Raw genomic sequence first — 27630 nt, 5'->3', positions numbered from 1 at the left:
TCTTCTACTTCGTCTACTACGGGTGCCGCAGTGGGCTCACACCAATATCTTGCTCTGATATGCTCCTGTTCACAGTCTGCACAATTTCGGTGGGGCCAGTGAAGTCAGTGTCGTCAGGGCTTGAAGCCAGAGGATCTTGTTCACCTGAAGGCCCTGCCTCAGCAACCTGTAGTCGAAACGTGTTGTAGCAGTTCACACATATTTCGTCGGTGTCGTGGACATGAACTGCCTCCGAGGTGCTCAAGATGGTATTCAAAAGCCCTGATCCTATCAACGATACCGGCCTGAAGTTCTTGTTCCATGGTATTTTTTTCTTTTGTCGTTAAGTGTAGTCCGTGCAGTATAGTCGACTTCTGGTGTGGCTACGGCTGACCATGGGGAGCGCAAAAGTACACGCTACGCCGACGACAAAACGAAATCCATACGTAACATCGAGGAAAGCAAGGCCCTTGTCTTAAAATGTGGACAGCGGCGGGAACCCCGTAGACGCCTAAAGACCACCTTTTCCCACGCAGCGTCCTGACTTTCTCACCCATTCGAAGGCTAACTCCTCCAAATAGTATTTCTAAAAGGAGTTCACCTTGAAGAAATAAAGGATCGGACATGTCCTATCATTCCCAGGAAGACCAGGCAACCAGTCCTTGGGCGATCTGTCGGCATCGTGGCATATCACCTGAGTGTTTCAAATTCCGTCTTTGTTCACAAGTAGAAGAAACCAGCAAATAACAAAACAAAATTACAAGAGAATAGACGTCTCGCGCTTCAGTTCGGCAAAGCCGCAGTATTTACAAATGTCATGTTCCCATGTCCGATTTCCTTCAAGCACGTAACAGGCAACAGTCTTGCAGTATTTCAACAACTCCACAGGGTGGGAAACCGGGTGGGAAAGCCTAAGCAACGAACTTTTGCTTGTCTGCGGACATCACAGTGATCTGTGCGTATTACTATAGTCGGCCTTCGGCGTAACGGCACCCTCACTGAAAGCAAAAAAAAAAAAAAAAAAAAAGTCAGGGGGTGGGGTAGAAGTCCACTCTTTGTATGTCCGTCTGACCCCTGCGAGCGCTGCCCAATAGGGGTGCGAAAAAAAAATTGCGCGCCCTCTGGGACCAAAATAAGCAAACATTTTATTCCATACCCTGAAAGAGCTATGTCTCAGCTACGTCAGTACGAAATATTGGAAAATTTCAAGATGTCCTTTTTGGGTAAAAACTGCCGCGAAAATAAGAATTTTCCCTTACCCTTCCGTGTTGACGGCATTGTTACGGGATAATGGCTGAAGATAAGCAATGTGTTTGACGTCAAACGAAAGAGCAAAGAATGATCTTTCTGCTCATGTGAAGAACATCACAGTCGGAGATCCAGGGCCGCGGCCATAACCTTCCAAACGTGCGGTATAACGGTTCTCTGTTGCGTTTTCGGGGTTTTTTTTTCATATACTTTTCTCCTTACCATATAAATTTAATAGCCCACGGTGGAACATGCACCATCCACTCTCTCAGCAAAAAAAAAAAAAAAAAAAAACATCGTTCAAATGGGACATATCGTTCAAGAAATACAAGGTCACAAAGTTGGAAAAAATTTAAGCCGCGAAATCGCGCCGGTTGCTTCGAAGCGGCGTGGACGGAGAAGAAAATATCGCAGAGACCTGCGGTCAGGCACCTTTTGCATCTCTTTGTGGGTGGGATAACATATATTTTTTTCGAGAGAAATAAAAAATGTGACCGGCGGGCATCATTCGATTATAAATGAAACTATCCAGTTACAAAAACAGGACCACACAGGCTGGCTAGGGAGCAACTAGTTTAATTAGGCTATCCGCAACGGCGGTCATCATGTTTGTTCGCACCAGTTCCGCTCGATGTGCTGTACAGGAGGCTGGTGCCTAGCACGTCGTCGTCAGCAACTACAATTAGGGTAGATCCTGTGGAGCGGTGATATCCGTGTCCACTCTCACATTTCATGCGATTTCTCATGGCACCCGCAGCACAAGTTTCCAGTCGAGCCTGTTGCAGCATATTTTCACCGTGGGTGTATGTCATGTCCTAGAAGGTCAGGGGCTTCGTTCCCGCAGATGCCGGCGTGTCGCTATAGTGGGACAATCATACAATTTATCAAAGGCTGCGTTGAGGCGTCCATAACATAGTGTACGATGAAGTAGAAGCTGCTAACCCAAGCAGCACATAATATTAGACCCATATTGCCCGTGTGCACCCCATATTGACTGAAAATGCAGCAAATGGTACGTACCCGTGTTGGGATACTGGTACCAAATGCCCAAGCAGCACAGGAAGATTGGACGTTGAAGCGTGTGAAATGCCCAACTCAATACGTCGTGACATCCAACAACTTCCCGCAGATGATACACATTGTTCGAAACAGTCAACGTATGCGGCAATCCGACTGTAACATGGACTACAACTCAAGTTTCCGTTTGTTGCAAACAGCCGCCATCTTGCTTCGCGATGCCAATCGATCGAACCGAATGTGAGCGTGTAAGATTGGTGATCTAGCTAAATCACGCGTCCTACAACTAATGCGCATGCGCGACACTCGGATCGGACGTTTCGTTCCATCTAAAATGTCGCTGGCTCCTCTAATGATAACGGAATTCTAGTAGGTCAAGTAAAAAACAATTTCTGATAGGAAGAGATGTCTCTTCTGTACCGCCAGGTGCTTTCAAATAACCGCAGGCAGTGCGAGTTGCTGATGCGTATGTCAGTCGCCGTCACGAAAGCGTTTCGCTCCTTTGTACTCTAGGAGCAGGTTGGAAACTTTTGGTTCATACACTGTTGCGATCCCAATGATGTTTGATATTGGCAGTTCCGTGGGACTGCCTGCTTGTCCCATCCTATTGTTGGCAATACAACTGCCTGCGTCCTTCAGCAAGACGGGCGTAGCACCTCTTCTTCGTTTTTAGGGAGACGCAGTGTTGTTTTTGTAACGCTATGCAACGTGGATCAATACAAAGATCTGCTGAAACCAAAAAAATGAAAAAGAAGAGAGAAGTAATATCGGTGGTGGATATTATACCGGATAATGTTTGATTATTACACAGACTCGCTGTTGGTGTTATCACGGAAATATTGGCGCAACATGGGAAAAATGGGCCATCGGTTCTTGGTCGATTCGGGTGCCGAAGTCAGCCTTGTGGCTCCTACACGGTCCGACAGCGTACATGGCAAGTCCTCCGCCACTCTTCAAGCCGTGAACGCCTCGTCCATCTCGGCCTTTGGACTGCAGTCCCTCCCCATTGACATCAGCCTGCGAAGACTCTTTCGGTGAGTCTTTGTAATCGCGGACTGCCCCACCCTATCCTCGGCGCTGACTTCCTCCAGAATTTTGCACTCGACATCAGCCTCTCGCGCAGGAGATTGACCGACACCCTGACCACTCTATCGGTGTCTGGTTCGTCCTCACTGCAGGCCTCTACAAGCATTCGTACTGCGCTTCCTGCGTCCCACTCCTGGCCCACTATGCCGCTATCTTCGCCGAATTTCTCGCTGTGACCAAGCTGTGCAACCTTGAGGTTACACCCAAGCACACCGTCATGCACCACATCCAGACCACTAGACCGCCTGTGGTACCCGGCCCCGTCGGCTCTTTGGTGAACTCCTCCAGATTGCTCGCCGTAAGTTTGAACACATGCTGCAGCTGGGGCTCATCCGTCCATCGTCCAGCCAATGGTCATCACCACTCCATATGGTGCCGAAGAAATTTTTTTTGTGTTGCCGCGAAGCAACTGTGGCTATGAGCGGCGTACAGACGTGGACAGATGGAGAGAGAGGACAGTAGGGAGGAATGGGGGACAGGGAGGTTAGTATGCGTCCTGGGCCGACGGTGCCGGAGAAAGTCCCCGGCGACTATAGGGCCCTGAATTCCCGCACGGTACCAGACCAGTATCCATTGCCGACCATTCACGATTTCACCAGTGGCCTTGCTGGTGCGACTACCTTCAGCAAGGTCGATCTGGTCAAGGCCTACCACCAGATCCCGGTAGCGCCCGATGACATACCGAAGACCGCCATTACCACACCGTTTGGACTCTTCGAATTCGTCCGTTCAAGACGAAGCCGTTCAAGGCTTCCCCGTGGCTTCTTCACTACAGAAGCTGCGCGACTTTCTCTGCCTCGTAAACTTTCATCGCCGTTTTATACCACACTGTGCCGACCTCTTACGACCCTTGACTGACCTGTTTCGACGACCCTTGACTGACCTGAGACTCTTCACTCAGAAGCTCTCACTGCCTCCCAAAGCATCAAGGCGGCCCTTGCCTCAGTCGCCATTCTCGTACATCCGGTGTCTTCGGCATCTACACGCCTCATGGTGGACGCCTCATCTCATGCCGTTAGCGCCGTTCTCCAGCAGCAGCAGTCCAGTGATGATTGGGTCGCCTTGGCTTTCTTTTCTCAGTGGCTCAAGCCATCTGAAGAGAAGTATAGCACCTTCAGCCGTGAACTCCTCGCAATCTACTAAGCTGTGAGGCACTTCCAGCATTACCTCGAAGCAGGCGGTTCTACATTCTCACGGGCCACAAACCTCTCACGTTTGTCTTCAACTCCGGCCGTGAGACCTACTCCCCGACTGATCTCCGTCGTCTCTCGCTCATCTCGGAGTACACCACAGTCATCCGCTCTGTCTGTTGTGGTCAGAACGCTGCGGCCGACGCACTGCCACGCCTCGAAGGTGCAACGTGTTCGGTCGTCATGACCTTCGACGCTCTGGCCACCACACAAGCAGGAATTGATACGCTCCGTCACCTTATCTCGGACACGACCATGCATTCCCTACAGCTTCAGAAGGCACCTCTACCCTTTTTGTCGTCTGACATGATGTGCGACGTCTCTGGACTAGTCCCTACTTACCGTCTTCCCTGCGCTTCACTGTCTTTCAAGATCTTCATAACATCAGCCATCCTGGGATCCGTGTCACGCAGCGACTATTGTCATCTCGCTTTGTGTAGCCGGGAATGAACACGGACGTTCGACGTCGGACGAGGGCTTGCATCGCGTGCCAAAAGGCCAAAATAACGCGTCACAAGACACCCGTTGATCCCTTTATCTTGCTTGACGCACGGTTTCAGCACCTTCATGTCGACCTCGTCGGTACATTACCCCCGTGCTACGGCTATCGCTACCTTTTTACGATCGTGGGCCGCTACACACGATGGCCGGAAGCGGTTCCCCTTCCTGATGCGACTGCCGATACAGTGGCGCACGCCCTCCTCTCCGCCTGGATAGCACGGTGCGGCTGCCCCGCTCGCATTACAACCGAGCAGGCCGGCAGTTTCAGAGTGCCCTCTTCAAGCGACTCATGGCACTACTCGGCGTTCACAATCTGCGGACCACATCTTACCACCCTGCTGCAAACGGGCTGGTTGAGCGTTTGTGGAGGAGGTGGTGTCCCTCTACATGAGTCCTGACCGGCGATGATGGAATGTCCCAGCGGGCAGATGGTCGTGGCCTCACGCTAGGACGGTGCCGGTAGAACTGCCGTTCCAGAGCCGTAGCGAGTGGCAGCAGAGGCACGTCTTCGTCTTCACACACGGGCCGCCACATCACTCCCCCCCTCAGACGCGGAGCGGTGTAAAGCTAGCGGTTGGGGTCCGCGTCGATCCATGAAGAGGAGGAAGACGGGCGACGCGTAGTACAGGGACTGCTGGTCTTGCGTCTTGTGTTGAGTGGGCAGAAGAACTGGCCGGGAGGGTTCCAGGAGCGGGCCAAAGCGGAGAGCATGCAGGTAGGCCGAAGGGATAAAAGAGTGGGGCGACAGAACCGCGACCGGTTCGTGAGCGTGAGCTCGTAGTGTTGTCGCCGAGGAGAGTGCCGGGGAGGACCATCGCGAAGCACGGGGAGACCGGGAGTAGAACTCAATGGGCTCCGTGCGGGTCCCCGGTGGAACGTCGTGGAACCCGGTGCTTCTTTACCGCAATTGGATGAGCTGCCAGCATCTTGTACAGAAGCCTGGTGGGAAGGCAAGGCGGGCAGGGTTCTTGGACCGCAAGCGTAGCAGATGCGTGTGGGGCGGTCGACAGCGGCGTACCGCGACCGGTACAGGAGCGTGATGCTCGGGAAGGTGCCGCTGGTGGAAGCCCGAGGAGTGCCATCGCGAAGCATGTGGCGACGTGACGTGTGCGACCATGGCGAGGTGAGCTGGGTAGAACCATGGTCTTGCGCGGTCGTGTGTTGCGATGAGTGGAGCCGCGGTGGATAGACGTCGTCGCCTAGCGGTTCCTCGGTAGAACGGTGCACCGGACCTTCAGTGATGGCTTCGAAGGTGGTCTTGCAGAAATTTGGGATGGTACTGGGCCGAATTATGCCGAACATGGTGTTCGTTGTTCGGGTCACCAAATGTAGAGGACGATGGTCTTCCTCCACATTTGGTGACCCGAACAACGAACACCATGTTCGGCATAATTCGGCCCAGTACCATCCCAAATTTCTGCAAGACCACATTCGAAGCCATCACTGAAGGTCCGGTGCACCGTTCTACCGAGGAACCGCTAGGCGACGACGTCTATCCACCGCGGCTCCACTCATCGCAACACACGACCGCGCAAGACCATGGTTCTACCCAGCTCACCTCGCCATGGTCGCACACGTTTTCACGGTCAGCTGAAAACCGCTCTCATCGTCGCCAGACCGGGACTCATTGGGTAGACCATCTGCCCCTAGTCTCCCTGTGCATTCGCTCAGCCCTGAAGCACGACCTTGCCTGCTCTGCTGTCGAGTTGGTTTTTGGCACGACCCTGAGTTTGCCAGCTGACTTCTGGTCCCCCGGACAACCTGAGCAGCCTGTTACCCCGGACGACTATGTCCACGGCCTCCGACGCTTCTTCCGTCAGCTTGCCCCAACTCCTCCTCTTCAGTCCACCTCCGTCCCGGTTTTCGTTCCCCAAGACTTCCAGTCCTGCACGCATGCCTTCCTGTGTCGTGACGCCGTTCGCCGTCCCCTCATTGCGACGGCCCCATCCGTGTGCTGTCCCGGTCTGACAAGACCATTACCCTCGACATTGCGGGACACAAACAGGTGGCGTCGTTAGACCGTGTGAAGCCCACATGGAGTCCGACTCTCCTGCACCACTCCATTGCTCCACTGTACGACCTCTGTCCCCAGAGCCCAAGCTCCATCGTACTGTCTCTTGGGCCAGCCCGCTCAACCTGTCTTCAACTCCCGCCTCAGACAGTCGAAGGGGAGGGTCAGCCCTGTAGCGAGCTGCACCATCTGCAATGCCATCAGCGCTCGTTCGCTTTGTCGAGCTATAATACTTCGGCCCCCGTCGACACTTACTATCATGGTTTACGATTGCATTTCCTCTCGGTCAGCGTAATTTAGCGGCAAACTTCAAAGGAAACTTGTAGACTCTCTCCATAAATGATGCTTCCCATCACCGTAGTCCGCGTGCTCGTTGGTCCGTCGGTGGTCCGTTGTGGTCTAAAACCTGCAGGCCGCCGAGGCCTAAAACCCTTAGGTCCGTCGTGGCCTAAAACCCGCAGGCTCATCGGGGCCTAAAACCCTCAGGTCCGTCGGGGTCGAGGTTCAATTTGATATGAGGGACCAATCAATCTAGTTATATGGGGCAGCTTCCGGTGGGTTGTTCCTCATACGGATGGTTTTATATACGACCTACTGCATGGTTTACTGGAGTTACTTACACATCTAATACTTCATTGCTCATTGTGATCACCTTTAGATTGCGACATCTCTAGCTATGGCACTTGAGGAGCGACTCACGGCCGTAGAAGCCGCCCTGGCCAGGCTAACCTTTGTTGTTAATCAGATCCTGGAACATTTGCCTCCGAGGGCGGAGACGAAAATCGCGCTATCTGAACAAGACAGACCGGAATACATATCCGAGGACTAACCCTCCGAATGGGATCCCCACTTTGAGGTTGAGCGATCGGCTCGGGGGAGCCCAACCCATTAAGTACGGAAGGACCTCACTCGGGGCTTTCTGTCACTACAGCTACTATAGCGCTGGGGAACTCGGTGACTACAGAGTCAGCTCCTGCCGCCTGCCCAGCAGATAGCACACCTACACCAAATTGGTTGGGTGTAACTTCGGATTCTGCTCAGAGGTAGTGTCCCCGAGCAATCGAAGAATTCATCCACAGTAACTGGGCCGGGGAGACTAGATTCGAACGTCGAAGACGAGCCAGACAGCTGTTCAAATCGCTAGACTTGGCCGGTCTCCGAGTGCCCAGACTTAACACGGAGTTAATGAATACGGGCATAGTTCCGCCGGGACGTCGGGACACGGCTCTCAGGGATGTCCTAGGCATCTTAACCTGGATAATGGCTCCACTCATCGACATTTTAGATTTGTGTTTCCGGGGCGTCATTTCGGGCCCTCCGGGAATGGATGTTTCGTCCGGTGAACCAGGCGTTGACGCAAGAAAGGAAGTAGCCGATCGGTGACAACAGGAGTCGCTTATCTCGCACACACCTTTGACCTTCTGTCCGATGAACGCCCGACGCTTCCTCGTCTCTCAGCTACCTGCTCGCTTGCGGTCTGTAATACCTGAGGAGCAGGACGACGGTGCCGTACTCGGGCGGCGTTTCCTGTTCGCTGATGGCGTTCTTGACAGAATTCTGAAGCAAGCGAAAGCCGTGGACGCTCTTAGGTCGAGTTCTACGCCATTCGGCCGATCCTTCGATGAACCACCATCGAAAGTGCGTCGTTTGGAACCGTCAACCAGCCGTTCTGTTGGTAGAGGTCGGGCCTCTTTCGCAGCCGGGTCACAGCCCTTTCGACAACACCCCTCACTTCGCAGCTCGGGAGCGAGGGGTGCCCCAGCAGGGCCTGGCTGTAAGTAAAATTTTTCCCTTCCCCGTGGCGCAGGAAAATTAGCAGAATGTGTCCCGTTCTGGAAAACCATTACGTCCGACCCGTGGGCGTTAAACGCAGTGCAGGGGCACCGGTTGGAATTCGAAACGCCACCCGAGTCCATGACTCAACCTCTCTCGTTTTTCCCGTTTACCTCTCCCCAGGGAGAGCAGGCAATGGAAGCATTGTTGCAGGAAAGGACCATTGCGCACATTCAACAGGGCCAGGTGCAGTTTCTGCCCCCTTCTTCAATATCCTCAAGGAGGACGGAGGAGGACGACCAATTCTAAATCTGAAGGCGCTGAACCGGCTCGTTCGCGACGAGCACTTCAAGGTGGAAGGCTGGTATTCACTCCGCCCTCTGATACAGACGGAAGATTACGGAAGATTAGATTAAAGTGGTGAGAATAGACCTGGCGGATGCATACCTCGCCATACCGATTCACCATCTGGACCAGCCCTGGCTGTGTTTCAACTGCAAGAACAGTCTTTTTCAGTGGACTGCTCTACCGTTCGGCCTCAAATCGGCTTCCAGAGTATTCACCAAATTACTGAAACCAGTTGTGGTGTTTCTGCGAGCTCAGGGAGTCCGTATGGTCACATACCTGCTTCTTCATCACAATCCCCAAACTCTCAAGGCTCAGCTTCACCTGACTCTCTCGACTTTCGAAGACCTCGGGTTTGTCATCAACTGGAAGAAATCAGAACTTCATCCTGTCCAGTCCCTCATTTCCTTAGATTTCACAATCGACTCTCTAAAGATGCACTTAAGCCTTCCTCGTCGGAAGGATCACCTTTTGCGCGATATCCTGTCAGTTTTGGACAACTCTGATTCAAATAGGCGTCCTAAGGGCGGTTATCGGGAAGCCACCTCTCCAGCGGTGAATCCGAGCTTGAGGACAGTACACATCAACGTCTTGGAATTGATGGCAGGGTTTTTGGCTTTACGTGCTTTTGCGAAACACCTAAAGAAGGGTCTGGTAATCTTAGAAATGGACAACATTGCAGCAATTGCAGCGATAAACAGACAGTGCAGTCTACGCTAAATGCATTTATGTGCAGTAGCGTGGGACTGGTGTCTCAAGCAGGGCACTTCAGTTCGCGCAAGGCACTTTCCAGAAGCTCCAAATGTTCAAGCGGACAACGCGTCATGGACGTTCCGGGATTCAAGCAGTTGGAAACTCCTACCGAAAGTATTCGAGAAGATATCACACCTGTGGAGCCCCTTTTCAACGAACCTCTTCGCAGATTCCTTTAACTTCCAGGTCACCCATTGTTTCAGTTGGAAACCCGACCCTTATTCGGCGGGAATCGACGCTCTCACTCAAGCCTGGAACAAACAAGGACTATACGCGTTCCCGCCGTTCTGTTTGGTAGGGAAGTGCCTTCTGAAGCAATGCGAAGTACCATCGACTTTGGTCATCATCGCCCCAGTGTGGCCGACACAGCCATGGCACCCTCTTCTGCTACAACACGTTTGCGACCACCCTCGCCTCCTACCGGCGTCAACAGTTCTCCTCCAAGACAAGGATCTCCAGCTCCACCCGCTCGTGAAAACAGGAAGCCTAACTGTAGCAGCCTGGAAGTTAACTCCTCGAGGCTTCCTGGAGACGGCAGACCCAATCAGCGTATGCTTCCTGCTGGAGAAAATGGATTTGCTGGTGTGGTGAACGGCAGATTGATCAGTTTTCTCCGTCTTTAGCTCAAATCTTAGCTTCTTCAATTTCTTAGCTTCTCTTCATTCCCAAGAATGGTTTAGCTTATCACACTGTGTGCTCCTATAGATCCAGCCCCACCCCACCCCTGTCCCAGTTTCTTCCACCGGTACAAGAAGTTTCTATCGGCGAACATCCATATCTTGCCTTCTGCGGAGCATTTTGAATTCGTGCCCTCTAACGTCCCGATATTCTTTCACTTCCTCTGTCGACCAAGTCACGTTTTTTCCGTGCTCAATTAGGCCAAAATTCTGACCTTTTACTGCGACAGCTAAATTATAAGCTGGCGACATTTCTTGCCCTGGTCTCTGCTTCGAGGTCTTCGGACTTCAGCATGCTGTCGATCTGTGGCATCAAACGCTCTCTTGATGTTTGGGAGTGTGCTTTGGACGGTTTGAGAAATACGTCACGGCCGGGTAACTCCCGTCCTAGTCTTTTCACGTCCTCCTTTCTTGATTATATGTCCGATCCAGTGTGCCGTGGCTTACATCCAGGAAACTGCCTCCCTTCGGTCCAATACGTCTCGTTTGTTCACGACACAGAAACTGTTCTGAGGGGCGTCCAAAAACGCAATTGCTGATTGGATTAAACGCACCTTGGCACAGGCTGCCATTGACGCTACTTACTTCTCAGCACACTCGACTCGAGGTGCATCCGCATTTAAAGCGGCTCAACTGGGCGTCACAGTTGACCAAATTCTCGAAGCGGCGGACTGGACATCCACCTTCACATTCAATCGGTTTTGCAATAGACCGTCTAGCCCACGTGCCGACTTTGGACGGAATGTTCTGGCTTTGAACAAGCAATCGTAAACCATGATAGTAAGTGTCGACAGGGGCCGAAGTATAATTACCAGTTTCACAGAACGATACTTACCTGATTGGGAAGCTGGAATTATACGAGGCACACGGAGACACTTACTATCATGGTCCAACCCACCCTCCCGGCATTTGGCCATCATATTAATCACGTCTCTTGTCCGTTGCAGACCACAACAGATGAGTAACGCTGCACCTCCCAGCATGTGGATGATGACTTTCCCTCTGTTGGCAGTTGAAGGGTTGAACGTGGTTGAACTGTTTTCAATATTTGAAGTTTACTGGATAGTTTATTTCCAGTTTCTCGGATGACAAAGTTGGCTCAGTACTTACCCTGCGACCTCTGAACTGAGAACAGCTTGTCATACGTCCTTGGGGGACGTGTGGTCTGTCCCTTTTCTCTTTCCAACAACACTCTGCAAACTCGGGAAGATGAAGTTGCTGGAGACGAGCACGCGGATTACGGTGATGGGAGGCACTATCTATGGAGAGAGTCTATAAGTTTTCTTTGAAGTTTGCCGCTAAATTACGCTGACCGAGAGGAAAAGCAATCGTAAACTATGATAGTAAGTGTCGACTGGGACCGAAGTATAATTCCAGCTTCCCCCAGGTAAGTACCGTTCTGTGAAACTGGTAAATAAATGCACCGCGCACGGGTCATTCGGCCAGTTGTTCCCGTGGATTATTCTGAAACAAGTCTCTTTCCTGGAACACGCTACCTACAAGAAAATGTAGCCAGTAAAGATTTCGTTCGAATTATGGCCGAAGTTTCCTTCGTTACATTATTCACAAGTCAAGTTCGCATAGTCTCCCAAAGAAACAACACAAACTGCCAAGTCAATGTTTATTAAAACAACAAATGCAACCTGGTGTGATACACACTCCGTGCTGCATTACTATAACGGCGTCATGCTTATGTTCACTTACACCTATTATCACTTTAAATATCCAAAACGAGATTCAAAACGACAAGATCTTTACCACCACGTTGCGGCATCTTCAAGGGAGTACATTGTACCCAGCGACTTCCTCTAAAATGCACTTCGCTCGCGCAAAGTGAACTATAATTTATTAAGTAGAACTATCTGGTCTTCTCTTTCGTTCACATATTACTGGTCTCACTGAACACATAACTAATACGCAACAAACAAAATAGACTAGTCCGTGTCGTTATATTGCTAGTGCTATGCAACAGTCGGTTTCCTAACTCACATTACTGGTGGACAAGGTGGATTCAAAAGGTTTCAACATTTCATTCAGTAATACTGGGGTAAAAGAGGGGGGTCCCATAGAGGAGTTCAGTACACATCTAAACTCGTAATGTTGAGCTATTCGGCTTCCACAGGATGGGAAGGACTGGAACTCTACGTGTGCAGTAAGAGCTCTAACGGTGGTCGGACGATGTAGCGAACCAAGAAATCTGAGCCTGAAACCTTAGACGAGAGTACGTTGCCTTTGGCCAGGCTGGAAGGTCAAGGTATGTCCAGAACATGCTCTGTTGCGTGCTATACACCTCTAATCCGGATACTGGTCCACGCGGAGAATTCATGCGTCAGGTGTAGTCATGCCCAGTATTGTCGGAACGTGAGACTTTGAGTAAGAGCATGCCTGAGGGTTTTACTGACAGGAACACTGAACAGCAGGTCACTTCACTTTCATCAGGACACACAGGTAACAGTGACTGTGGAATGTATGAAGGAGAATGGAGAAACACTGAATCACGGATTCCTCCTCTTGTGCAGTGTCGTGACACGTCGACTTTCACCTGTGATTTGAAGCTCATGTAAAAGAAAGAAAAAGGAACAGATAAACTGTGCCGTCTTAAAAATGGTGGACGCCGAATCCCTTTATGCGTGGGTATACTTACACTGAAGGGTGAACCAGGCGCCTTGTAGTTGTTGCGTTACAGCACATCGAACGCTCTATCATGTCTCTTTTCAGATAGCGCTTCTACCATTCACGAAATTGAGCAACACAGAAAATACACTCGTACCAACACAGTGATGACATAGAAACGCGTAGGTGTTGTTTCGAGAGAATATAACTTCAGCATTGGAACAACGGCCATATATGTACATTTCGTAGTTTGAGGAACATGTCAATATAGCCAAAGTGCCCTCACGCGTTCTTCCACGCTTTCACCAATACTGTGGTTCTTCGTGTGGCCATTGTGAGCTACACACCATCTCGCACTAAAGAGAACCTAATAGCGAGTGCAAAGAGGATGGCCGACGAAGGATCGTACAAAGCCGTAGGAACTCCCCCAAAGCCCCATGTGGCAGTCGAGTAGAAATATTACGTTTGCGGTACTTCCTGCGAACAAACATTCGCACTGACAGACGCCTACTGCCGCATGGATCTCGATGTACATGTGCTGGACCTTGCATTAACGAAGAAGGTGCACGCGCTACAGTACTCCTAATTATCACAGGCAGTGCCACAACCCTAAGCTGATAATCATCTAAACGCGTTGCAGAATGGGTGAGCACACTGAGCAAGGTTTTTCTGCTTCGCTCGCAGTTTGTTCGTATAAGGCAGCTCTGCGCGAGCCATGTCCAAACAAACCCTGTTGCCAATTCCTTCCCGTAGCACTATACTATACACGTCGTCGCTATACGCTCGAGTTTCAAAGGCTGCTGACGTTCCCGAATCCAGCTTTTCAACGCAATGACTGTAGAGCAAGTTCTTCCACAGCTGGAGGCCGTCGACTTCTTGACGCATCCGTTCTCGACCATATTTTTCAATCATGTTCTCTAACTTTTGCCGGAAATAACGGTACAGAGCGTGATCTGCTGCATTATATGCTAGCATCTTCATACGAAGTTTCTTGTCGGATACTGGCACTTTCTGTTTCCTCTGGTTGTGGTGGAAGTAGACAACGTCTTGCGTGTCCCAGCAGAGTAAGTCCCGCATAAGGATAAGCGATTCGTCAAAAAGTTCGGCTATCAGTACAAGGTGAAAATTCCTGTCCACTTCTCGAATAGCGTCTTCGAGGTTCGAGGCATTCTTGAATCGTGATGCGTCATATCCCAGATCGAAGAGCATCTGATTTCGTCCGAAGCGTGCAACATAGCGGTGCCGGTCGAGCCAAGTGCGTTTCCGGTCGCTTTTGAGGAAATCTTCCAGCGTCAGTCCAGTGTGGTTCAGCATGTCATAGTAGGCATACAGGGACTCGAAGAGGCTGGCAGGATCGCGAAGAATGGTGATGAAAACTGTTTCAGGAGGCATGAGCTGTGAGGACTCATCGATGTTGAAGCGTGTGTGATGGCAGAATATGTTGAAGCCCCAGGATGGAGTCATGTATGATGGGATCATGGACCTAACAAAAAGAAAGAACAGTTGATTTTTTATTATCATGGCTGTATTAGTTTACAGCAATGCACTGTAGTCGAGCAAAGACACTTTATGCTATAACAATTAAAGTGGTTTAACACTTATAAATAATTTGCAAGTGATGTGCCACAAACAGACATGCACTGTCCGGCATACTGCACGTACATAAAGAAGAGGCGCTGAGGCAATACATTCTGTAGTGTGTTAGATTAGGTTCAAGTATGATAACTTCAGCCTGTCATCGGATGCTGCTACTTCCACACATGAACCTCACATGCTACAGCATACAAAATAGAAGACAGAAAGCCACGATTTTCTATTTAGCATCATGAACTACTATAGTTCTCAAAATGTAACGACAGTTAGAAAAGCGAGCGATCCACAGCAGGAAGAGAAGAACACAATGTCGGGGAGGCGCCGATGTTCCGACAGAAGGCTCTTCTACTACGGTTCTGGCCTCACAATTTTTCTTTTTTTTAATGCCGAATATCTGCGAGCACAAATACGAAATCTTATCACAGGATATAGGCGCTCTTCGAGACTGACGCCACCAGAAATTGCACGGCGATGAAGTGGGCTGGGGAATTCAAGCGAGGACGGGACAGTCTCGAAAACATGCCATGCAGACACGCCTGCGGAAGTGACCGCACAAGAAAACGTCCACCGTGTGCACGATGAGGTCATTGTATAACGCCATGTCGACATCCCCGCAATCGCTCAGGTCATAAGCATATCGACACACACAGATCAGCGCATCTTGACCCGATATGCTGACATGAAGCCTAGCTGACATGCCTAGCTGCTAGATGGTTCTCAAGAGCGCACACGCCCGATCAAAAACACGCGCTACACCTCCAAGAGAAATCTCCACTTGTTCTGGGCAGATCTCGCCCACTTCCGCGCCCTGTCTGTGACTTTGGCCACATCACATCTCATGGCCGCGGCTTAGTGCTCGTGTACTTGTTTGTTCTTCTACCTTCGTCTCTTGGCCTCGGCTTCACGTTCCCCAACTTTCAAATCTTCTTGGCTTCGTCTCATCGCAACCTCTTTGCGTTCGCTCACTGCTGGGTTATGCTGTCTTCGTGCAGCCAATGCGCGTTGGGCCGGTTAATCGCTCGATTGGCTATGCCGTTCGCGTGCTGCAGCCGGCGTGTCGAGCCTCCCTATATTTGCGGACGGCGTACAACTCTCCATGGCCACCACCTAGCGTCTGGTACACTGACTGCGTTCGCATTTTCTTTTTCTTGTTTTAATCTGCTGTCATATTTGCTGCTGCGCCAACCGATAGCGCCGAATTAAATGCCAGAAACCACGCCGCGGCCTTGACAAAAGTTCTATCATATAGTTATAGCTGTAAAACGGCGTACTATAATCGCGAAAAATTTGTGGTGTTCGAGTTTCTGAACAGAAGGAACCGTTTTCAGCAGTCATTTTATGAGTTGTGCGGAAATTTAATAATCATTGTATGAATAGCAGGACCATCACCGGAGACCATAATGCAGTCCTCATTCATTGCTTGTGGGAAACCATCAAGCCTAAACGACACGGTATGCTCCGAAAAGGGGATCGGGTTCCACCAGGACAATTGCGCATCCGCGCCGTTAAGAAGTAGGAATAACATGGTGTTCCTTACAGAAGCAAGGGAATAACGCTTAACGTTACTCGCATCCATGTTTCATTCACCAAGTAGTCTATCAGGAACCACCATGCACAATATTTTTGCTATGTAGTGTATTGTCACTGTGCAATCGAATTTACAAAATCGCACGGGGAAAGCTGTCATCGCCTCGGCCTGATCTGCTCGTGTGACGTCAGCAGACCTGCGTGGGGAACAACAGGGACTACGAACGTCACGAAGAGACGTCGACGTCCCTCGTTCTCCTACACGCTCTGTGAAGGAATGGAGGGCATCTAGAGTGTGTGCAAATCAGAGGCCTCTCTCACGCGCTACAGCTCAGCTGCTCTCATTGTTCCGTCGCAAGACCTTATGCTATTTATTATGTTATTTGTTACACAACACGTCGCAGCCAGAAACGGAAAATTCATGAGGATCACATCACTGCTCTTATAAATGAAACGAAGTACGAAACAAGCGGATTATCCAGCGAAGGCTCACAGCGGGGCGCAGATATATCGAGGTGGAAGCTCCGCTGCGCTTTCCACATCAGCTGCACGATTTAATTAGAACGAATCGATGCGCATCGCTGCAGACTCTGCTCTGCATCTGAACATCGTCCTGACGGGCGATGTGAATGAATTCTGTGGAGCGCGCGGATTAAAACGTTTTTAATGGACATATCGTATTGCCCCTATAGGCACTGGACCGTGTGGGCGTACGAGCACGGCCTTTGCCACGGGAATTGCAATACCCTGCTTGCCAAAAACATGCGCAATTCCGTCCACTCATTTATTGGGCATAACGGATTCGTGAATGCGACATATATAAGGATCGCGCTTCGTCTTCAGAAGTGAAATTTCTTTGGTCATGACGTAGTGTGGCAGTCCTCGGCTGTCTACTTTGTGATTGTATGTCGTCGCACGTCAAAGTCAAGCACCACGTTACTTTGAAAAGTATGTGCTGAAAAGTAAAGTACGTGCTGAACTATTAATGTCTCGCTTGCTCTTCGTAAAGCGCCTGCTTTATTTCTTTCTTGCTTGCGCTACCTAATGTTCCCCAACCATGAACTCAACGTAAGGCAAAAGAGGGAAAGGCAATACACGTGCATAGTTTTCGACGTAAGAATATTTAATAAACGATATGCTAATTAAGGAAAGTCTTGTGCGGTATTTTGCTAGTTCCAGCAGACCGTCCTCTCCAGATGTCTGCTGGATACGGAAAATAACTTGAAATGTTGAAAAACTTGTGTATGTATGTGTTGTGTTGTGTATGTTATGTGTGTGTTGTGCTTGTTGTATAGTACCATGTGAAATCCGTCTAGTAAATCTCTCCCACACACACACATATTAGTTTTCCTATGCATTCCTAACCATTCCTATGCATTCTGAAACCCCTGTTAACAGTTTAACCTGTTAACCCCTGTTTTTGGGAAGTAACCCAGTGCTGGCCGCTGTTCGATGTGGGCTCTCCCTATACTTCTCTGCTGCGCCTGCGCGCTCCTTTTGTTCGCGGCCTCTTTCGAACGAACAAACTCTCTCTGTGAACCTCTGTGAACAAACAAGTCCCGACGCTGTCTAGCTTCTTGAACGTCTGACACATTTTTTTCAACGGCTCAGCATTTCATTTCAGTTCGCTTATCCGTTTATCCTCAGATGTGGATCGTTGTGTGGATTGCAGGGGCGGATTTGATGGTGGATTGTGGTGGATTGTTATGTCGGGCCCAGTGTTATACGCATGCAATGTGGTTGCCGCCGTATGTGTCAGAAGTAGGGATTCATTTCGAATACCTAGTACAGTGTTGCCCGTAATCTTTAATTGTAATTTTCTAATTAACTGCGCCGTCCATTGGAATGAAACTTGCACAGTTTTTGTCCTGGTGGCTTGGACTATCGAATAGCCACACTAAATGACATTTGATCGGTGCTGCTTTACAGTACATTTAAACCCTCACATGACCTCGTTTTCGCGCTTGCCCCAAGGGCCTGCTAAATCGAGACGAGCACCGTGCCTCGGTTCCGAAGACTTTCAACATCTCCAACAACAGAGACATTTACTGAAAAACTGATCTCCACCAGACGCTTCGTGGAGAGAAGAGTCGAATGCGCTATGGACAAGGCTTCCACGTCGCACGGACGCGTGAGAACGGTGTTTGCGCATTATTAGTCAAGGAAGATCTCGCGTGGTCAACGTGGACAGGACCCAAAATGACGTAGACGCGACGTCTGAAGGAAGTTGGAAGAGATACACTATACGAAGCACATAAATTTGAGCCTATCATATAGTGGAGAACATAGCGACCGCGACATAGTTCTGGATAGCTATCCCGGGAAAGCAGCTGCGTGTCTCATATGAACTCTGCAGTTCTGTCTAGCATTGAGTGTTGTGATAGTACCGATATCCGAACGAACAAACGATAGCACGGCGAGGAGTACTTCTGAACGTACGAGAAGCTAGTTGACTTACAGACGTTAGTTACATCGTCGCACGTAAAAGAATGTGAGCGTGCGAATAATGGCATGTTTTCTGCAAGGCGAGACAAGCAACAGCATTAATGAGAACAGGAATCGCAGTCTTTCTTAGTGCAATTCCCTTTTTCTTCATCACATTTATGCGTGCTCATGACACAGAGAACACGACGAGTCATAGGACATCAGAGTCTTATTTGTCATGTGTTCGGTGTGTTTACGCGGCACAAATGCTCACCTAGAGAAGGGCTCTGGGTGTCCGAAGTAGTTGCCGTGAGCAGGTAGGGCGAATGAAAGGTTTCGACGGTCTCCAAATCGCATGAGGATGTTCTGCAAGGTGGAGCTGGCACACTTGTGGGTCTTGAGCAGGAAGACGTCCGTGGCAGGTCGGCAGCAGCCTTGACATTCTCCTCCAAACCACGACCTGTTTTCGGTACTGCGTTGAAGCAGGAAACATTCATCAGTCACTTGGAACTAATCGACTCCCATCGCCGGATATTATGATCCGCGATATGCGGATCTGCTACTAATAAACTCGCCTATTCTAACTGTTTTCTTTCAGAAAATTAAGGTTCAAACGGAATGTCAGGGCATGGTAGCACATTAGCAACACCAACAACAATAAATGGAGAAGTGATGATGATATGGGATGTTTCCCCGTGGTAGAAACGTGACCCTACCCCACTTCAAAGCGGTTATTATGAGGGGATGAATTATGATGAACGCGACGCGGCGACAGGTCGGAGTTCTGTTTAGAGCTCTTTGAGGAGTCCAGTGGCTTGCATGAAAGCAAAAAGAGAGCGAAGAGCTCGGCACTGATGCGCAGGAAAGCTCCATGGGCCAAGTACTTTGGACAAGTACATTAGCAAGGATGAAGCAAATGCTGTAAAAATGGATTCAATTGTGTGTAAGCAGTAATATGAGACGCACTCATATTACACAATGATATACTGGTAGACAACACATTAATGCAGCGATTCGGCAGTGGAAAGTACAGTGATGAGCTTCATGCCAGTAGCTTACCACATTCCAAGCAGCTTTTGCAAATGCTATCTTCGTGGACGCTTTGTGGAGTACACCGTGCCGTTCAGTTCGCCAGAAAAGAAGGGGACAAACGTGCTAAGAGTACCTCGTTCAATACACACGACATATCTTGCGTCAACAAAAGCGAAGGAAAGCCAGAAGGGAATGTTTCCTGCGTGTGCATGCGTTTTAAACTGCGTTTTAAAAATCTTAATTCTTAAAAATAATTATCAACGGGGGAGTTACTTACGAGTAGGGTGCCTGGTTTTCGGAGTTTATTTTTAGGCATATATATTCGGAAGAGTGTTTTGCAGAGTTCATTATTTCCCGCGAAATCGGAGTTTTTCATCGTTTACTTATAATAGTCAACATCTGAAATTCGGTGGAGAAGAAATTGAGAGCATTGAGAGAAAAATAGAGCAACTTGCGAGCAAATCCATGTAGACGACAGAGAGAAGTGCGGCTCCTTACGAGTGTGTATTACAAAAGTGGTTAATTTTGCGGGATTGTAATTTCGCGATGCATGTTCTATGCGTTTGTACCATGAAGTTCATCTCAGTCGGAGTGCAGGAAGTCTGAGGCTAAGCGAGGATATCGGGACTTGTGGGTGCTCCTGCGACACCCACACAGAATGGTACTCTTCCTTGTGGGACGTGACGTTGACGATCAAGCACGCATTGCGGAGTCAAAAACCAGAGCGGAATGACGAAATGCTGTGCGAAATGAGCGTGACATCGATGTCCAACTGCGCAAATGTTTCAAAATTACTACTTCTCTAACTTGTGTATGTGTATTAACGCTCGTAAATGCCCTGGCAGCTCTGGTGGCCTGCTGCTTCTCCATTATCAGGCACTGCCCCCCCCCCCCCGTATATTTTCGCGCGCATATTAAATCGGGTTGAACTTCGCTGTAACTCTTATTTTCGTGACAGAAAGATATCCTGAATAGAATATTTATTTCACTTGTCTACGAAATGTTCAAAATATGACAAAACCTGACAGCTGAAAAATCTCGGACTAGTGTGCCTCACTTAGAAACAAAACGATGTCATTTAACCTCTTCAGTCCCAGTATACAAGAAGTACTTGCAAGTGCATTAACTTGTGACTGCCGAACTAAGAGAAGTATACTATGTATAGATGAGGCCAGTTAGTCGTACATGTCCGTTGTGAAGAGCAACGTGGCGGCAGGACCACTGTCGCAAGAATTCCTGCTCACCCAACAAAAAAGTATGTGTTCTAAGTAGTCTGTTACCAATTGAGTCATCATGGAGAGCCTAGGATGCGTCAGGCGGTTCCTCCTATTCTGAGCTACGGCTGTGCAGAGAAATTTCCAAAGCGTAAATGCAGTAATTATCATAATTAGCTGTTCGAAGCTTGTCCTCATCTGTTGCATAGTCCGATACCAAATGGAAAAGCGGCGACACACGAGTACCCACAGGGTCCTTGCTGTGACACGCTCTCGTAGCACATGGTCACTATTCTCCTCGGCGCCGCAGTTGGAACATGAGGAGCTGCTGAGAAGACCCCATCTGGCCAGTTTGTCTTTCGTTGGCAATATCTGACAACTAGCTTTCCAGAAAAAAATCGCTCACTTCACTGCTGAGACCAGTGGGCTGCCTTCCCTTCTTGAACCTGTCAAAGTGTGCGTCACCTTGTTCCATGCTCTTTTTGTCGAACATACACACACACACACACACACACACACACACATACATTGGATGGTGATGGGGTGGGCGATTCACCGCCGCTGAGGTGACACACTGCCCTGAGGTGGTATTGCCCACAAGCCAGGATGACGTGACTGAGGTCGCCGTGTACTCCACAAGTGGGGCAGAGGGTAGACGAGGTGGAGCCGAGACGGTGTCGAAAAGCAGGTGTAAAGGCAAAGTTGAGCCTGATTCGGTGGAAGAGAGCAGTTAAGGGGCGCGGTAGTCGCGGAAGGACGAGAGAAAGCGTGGGGTCTACATCAGAGAGAAGGAAGTGAGCTATGTCGTGTTCCCACTGAGCCTGCATCTTGGGACCGGTGAGTGTCGAGAGGAGGTGTCTTCGGTCGCCCGACGACATCATTATCGGGGAAAAAGCTGCGTGCTGATGGGCGCTCAATGCGGCTCTGTCTGCTTCTTCGTTGCCGCTGATACCGACATGTCCCGGGATCCACTGCAATACAACAGTGTGCCCTGCAATGGCCACCATCTTATAAGCTTGCAGGATGTCAAAGACAACAGGACCGAGGGATCCACGTATCCCCAAGTTGGTCACACACTGCAGCGCGCGGGCCTTGAGTCTGTAAAGACGACCCAGGACTGAGCTGGACTGGCTGATATTTTTTGCATAGCAAATAGAATGGCGTAAAGCTCGGCACACGTAGACGATGTTCTGTGAGAAAGACGGTGACCACAGGAGACTGACTGAGATGGAATGACAAATGCCGAGGAGGATCCACCCCGAGTACATGACCAGTCAGTGAAAACTGATGTTGACGCCGTGTAGTTTTCGTTCATCATGCCCAGGGTAAGCTGCTTGGCGACACACGGGGCTGTATCCCTTTTCCTTTTTATGGAAGAGTTCTTCGCATATGCGACAAACTGAGGCGAGTCGAGGCGAGTCGAGGGTCCCCATCAGGCACAGCTTCCTGCAAACGATTGAATTGCTAGACTACCTTTTTGTAAATCAATGGTGGTTCTTCAGCCGCCGGACATCTGTTTCCGAGTCCACGCGGCACTAGTACTCTCCTTGTTGGTCCTAGCCAGAACACCAGCGGCCGAGCAGGGGAGTCAACTCGTTCCAGAATGTGCAGTACTCCTTTCATGGCAAAGATAGAGGAATACGTCTCGATACAGGGAAAGCTCCAGCCACCTTCTGACTTAGGCCATCGCAAGATGTCCCGTGGCAACCAGTGTTTTCTTCCGTTCCAGAAAAAACGAAATACAAGAGAGTTGATTTTAGCTGTGATTCTGGCTGGGGGATACATGATGCGGGCGGCATACCATAACTTGCTACAGAACACAGACTTGATCAAGAACACCCGTTCCTGGAAAGAGAAGTTGAACTCCTGGGCCACTTCAATTTGTCCAGCAAGTTTCTCCAAGATCACGACCCAGTTTCGCTCGCTGGCTCCGGCTTGTGTGAAAAGCACACCGAGGATGTTTATTTCTGGGGTGTATGATATGCCTTGTGGAAGTGGCTCTCTGAAACCCGCCACCGTAAGCGCCTTTGACTTTCATAAATTCAACTGGGCTCCTGTGAGTTTCCCGTACTGCCGAAAAATCTCGAATGTGTGTGTTACACTGTCGCTGTCCTTAGAAATAAAACGATGTCATCCGCATAGGCTGATATTTTAACTTCTCCAGTGCAAGGGAGAGGAAACCCATTGATGCGTACAGGCAGCGCAACATTACGGACAAATGGCTCGAGACTGATTATAAAAAGCATGGGAGACAGCGGGCATCCTTGCCTGACCCCTCTTGTGACTCTAAAAGGGGCTGATACTTCTGCACTGACGACGACTGCTGAAGATATATCGCTGTATAGGTTTTTCACCCACTCAGTGAACTTGGGAGGAAACCCAAACACAGAAGGTAGTCATGCTCCACTCTGTCAAAAGCCTTCTTTTGGTCCAGGGACAGCAAAACAACTGCTTGACCCCACAAGTTCATATAGGCTAACATGTCTCTCATAAGTGTAAGGCTCTCGAAGATGTTTCTACCTTGCTCAGAATGCTTTTGCAGTCGAGATTCAGGAGCGTTATTGGCCTCCACGCGCCAGGGTCTGATGGATCACTGTTTCCTTCTTTTGGTAAGAAAGTCACCCGACCACGTTTGAAGGAAGCTGGCATGACACCAGATGTTAGAATTTCATCCAACAGGGCTACCAAACCCTTTCCTATAACCGGCCAGAAAGACTTGTAAAACTCTATGGGAAACCCATCTGGCCCTGGAGTCGATCCTGTTTTCATGGCTTGGGTGGTTTCGTATACTTCATAGGCGGTGACTGGTACTGTAAGCGGGGTGTGGTACTCTGCCGGCACTTGAGGAAGATTTGAACAAAAACCCTCTGCACTAGGCGGGGGCCATTGTCCTTGCCGTTCAGTCCTGAACAGATCTTCAAAAAACAAAAAAACAGTGAAGCGAGCTAGGATCTCTTCCTGGTTATTTGTAAGGGAGTCATCATCACGGCGAACGCACTCAATTCGGCGCCGTACATTGTGACCAATTTCAGCATTGTGAACAGAGCGCAGCACGTCTTTGTTTTGGATCGGGCAACTACGACTTCGCATGATACAAGATGCCTTGGTAAGCCATTGCAAGGTGCGTCTCTGCTCCATTAGCAGTTGGTGCAGATTGTCTTGCGCTATTAGAGTAGCTGCGCCACCTCTTTTTATTATCTCATCTTATCTTGCTCCGTCTACGTCTATACTGCATACTGCGCATTGAAGCATGTGCAGTTCGATACCCTACACATCGACAAAAACAGATCACTACGCAGTGCGGTTCCACATAATGCGTCAAAAAACAAAAGCGACGAAAATATTTCACACATAAATTTTGCACACTTTTTGCAAGAACCGAGTTGCCACATGAAACTTCTACGTTCATCATAATTTTCATGACCTTAACTTAAGAGATGAAACAATAGTGACGAAAACGCTGTTTTTGCCTGCTCACTATAGACAAACATTGTCGGCAAAGCAAAAGAAGGTTACAACGGACTACGGAAATAAAAGATATACCGGCCATGTTGTATTCCACTGTAGTACCTTTCTCTAAGCTAACCTTTTCGTTCCTCAGTAACTAAGGTTCATAGGAATACTAGCGTCCACCAAACAAATAAAAAGTGGTTACTTGGTCTAACTGAAACAGACATGTTTCGTTGGTATTTTGACCTCGTTTATCAATTATACAGTTCGTTTTTCTTTATTCTTTACACAGTTTTTTTTTTAAATAAAAAGCTATGACAGCAGCATAGATGTCATTTTTGCAGTTGAGTTATGCGGGCGAGCGGATCTCCTCTTGAAGAGAGTATGTAACTACACGATGACTAATTACCTAAAATCAGACTGTCGAACCGCAAAACATACGGTTTCGGTTCGGGTTCGCGTTGCTTGGATTCCGTTTCGGTTCAGTTCCAGTTCGCCCACGCCAAAAATTGAACCGGTTCGCGAACCGGTTCAACACTTCCGTTTTATATCTCCCATAAAACCGCTTTTATCAGGGAATGCGTGGCCAATAGTTTACTGCTGTTGTCTGCATTGACGTTTTTGGTGGCCAGGTACTCCCCTTGGCGACAGAAAGGAGAAATGAGTGAACACTTGCATATAGCGTCCACCCTAATGAAGCGGTGGAATCCTAATACTTTCAGTTCCCACAATGTCCTTTTTCATACGCACAATGCCAGCAAGATACACTTAAAAGAAGCCTAATAAGATCTACAGCATTTTACATAGACGACGGTACTTGCCGGCATACTGCATTCGCAGCGTGAATCGATCTCAAACCGTACTGAAGCATGTAGGTATAAGTCTGCCAGCCTTGCTCTGTCCGAGCTCACAGCAGTGTACCAGTTAATCCACAACATAAAGGCAATGTGTCACGACACAATTGCACTACCAGTAAGCAGAACTACATTTACTTTTCAAACCACGACTAATCAAACAGGCACCGTTCTGTGCACTTCTAATGTTTCTGACTTATTCAATTTTTAGTGGCGTAAAGGGAAATGTTGAGCGCTTGTTTCATAACATATTCGTCGTATAGAGCTAAATACCTGCTTCATTCGTCCGCGTGGCGCCTCCACTCTGAAGAGCAGACGCCGCAGCATGTGCGTGCGGACAACTGTGCAACCCTGGACAACGCAAAAGACAACGCTGAAAGCATACTTACTACAAGTCCTCGTTTGACAGCTAGGTGCAAATTTGCGAAATCCATGATATGGAAACCAATGTGTCCCCGTTCGGGGATTGAGAGGCACTTGAACTCTTATGCTGACATCTTGTATGTCCGAACTGTTTTGTTGCGAACCGGTTACCGGTATTATTTTTTCAGGTTTTGCTCCGTTCGGGTTCAACAGTGTCATGAAAATTTTGGTTCAGGTTCGGTTCCGGCAAAAATAACGGTTCGGGTACGGTTTTCGGTTCTGGTTCGGTTCGAGGCCTCGCCTAAAATTCATTAATTAACATATTTAATTAGGGGATTTCGTGCAAAAGCGAGAGCAGAACGGGAGACAATCCCTGTCGAGAGCCACTGCATAAACGCGTCCGTACTGTGAAATATTCATCGCCGAATTTTGCTACGCAAATGAGCCGAAACCGAAACTGCACCAATCGGGAGCGCAGGGATCACAGCGCTCATTCCACGTCAAGGGGGTCACGTGCTTCGGAGCGACGGAGATGATTGGAGTAGGTGTTAATCTACTGGCCAGATCAACCGCTTTGACGCTCAGGTAAGCCTCCGCCGGAGAGTGTCATGCGCCCTTGAGGTTCGCTGTTTTGGTTTCGACTCATTTGCATAGCGAAATTCGGTGATGGATGTTTCACGGCACGCGCTTGCTTCAAGTTATTGAAAAAAGAGAATGACTTTCAACGACGCTGGTCTCCCAATCTGTTATCTAGCTTTTACCCGAAATGCCCTGGTTAAAAACTTAATTACCGAATTTTAGGTTAATTAGTCATCTTGTAGTTACATACTCTCTTCGGGAGGAAGGTCCGTTTGACCGTATAACTCAACTGCAAAAACGACATTTATGCCGCTCCCATAGCTTTTTATAAAAGAACCCGGATAAGACAAAAAAATGCCTTGTATATTGCAAGAACTTTAGGTGTTTTATTGTCAGGACTCGAGAATTTGGGGAAATTTTTTCGAAGCCAAAGGGGAAAAATCCAGGAATTTCCCAATTTCTTTTTTTTTTTTTTCAACGCGTCGCATCTCTACCTGGGCCTGCTACGACGACGAGAACTACCCCAATTATTCTACCAAGGTCTCTACATGACCAAGCTCATCTTTTTTTCAGTAAAGCCCCGTAGAGAGAAAACCTAAAACTGAATCAGCTCCCCACGTCTACATGAAGACGTTCTTACCTTCTATACCAAACTCCCCTTGCAGCTATGCTGTACTGCTGGATGCTGTACATATGGATCGAAATGAGCATCACGAAAAGCACAACGAAGACGGTCGCCGTTACATTCCATTTCCGCAAGGTATTCTGAAACAAGAAACGAATCTTCGTCACGGATGCATTTCACACATACGACCAGTCTAAAAAAATGCATACAAGTACACTCAGCGGAGAATGTGGTTGCCGTTCTCGAAAGTGACTGAGCTCAAGCTTAGAAGGCTGTCATCTCAGTGAACACGCCGACAAAAAAAGAAAAAAGAAACATTTTTCAGTACACCGTAGTTGGATTTTCAGTTAAATGTCAAGTTTCAGGGATTCCGTCTCGCGGAGACACGTAGACGTCTCGCATCTGAGACACGTGTATCAACATTCGCCTTTTTCTCATCTTTTCGCATATCGATAGTTCAATACTATACCCTGCATTTTACTCGACTTTACGTTGCTCGTAAAACGCCGTGCGGACCTTTTTATATAAAGGGGTTGAAACTTGGGCTGGTTGGTGATGCATAGTTAAAAATGATAAAAACCCCAGTGCAGGGAAAGGCGAGGACGGAAAACAAAAAAAGTGTCCGTGTCCGCGTCTTTTTTTGTGTTCCGTCCTCGTCTTTCCCTTCATTGAGAGTTTTATCGCTTTTTATCTTTTATTTTCAGTGTCGGTTTCTGAATTCACCTAAGGGCACTGATGTTCGGTGTTCCTACATCCTAGTTCCAACGTCGTAGTTC

At 48.9% G+C, this 27630-nt stretch overlaps 1 protein-coding gene across 7 annotated transcripts in view; it reads right to left on the bottom strand.

The window, feature by feature from the left end:
- Nucleotides 1-12187: 12187 nt before the first annotated feature.
- The window catches only part of LOC135385788 (galactosylceramide sulfotransferase-like), a 435824-nt gene continuing 420381 nt past the window's right edge, over nt 12188-27630 (bottom strand). For all 7 annotated transcript variants that reach the window (XM_064615301.1, XM_064615300.1, XM_064615302.1 and 4 more), the window contains 3 exons: nt 26870-26994; nt 19012-19209; nt 12188-14676 (listed from right to left, as the gene is read on the bottom strand). In XM_064615301.1, coding sequence (XP_064471371.1) covers nt 13815-14676; nt 19012-19209; nt 26870-26994 — 1185 coding nt within the window. In that variant the 3' untranslated portion in view covers nt 12188-13814. The remainder of the gene's footprint in view (nt 14677-19011; nt 19210-26869; nt 26995-27630) is intronic.

The sequence above is a fragment of the Ornithodoros turicata genome, chromosome 2 (genome assembly GCF_037126465.1).
Source record: "Ornithodoros turicata isolate Travis chromosome 2, ASM3712646v1, whole genome shotgun sequence".
Classification (NCBI taxonomy): domain Eukaryota; kingdom Metazoa; phylum Arthropoda; class Arachnida; order Ixodida; family Argasidae; genus Ornithodoros; species Ornithodoros turicata.
The sequence above is the reverse complement of the archived record's forward strand: the minus strand, read 5'-3'. Positions and strand labels throughout refer to the sequence as shown.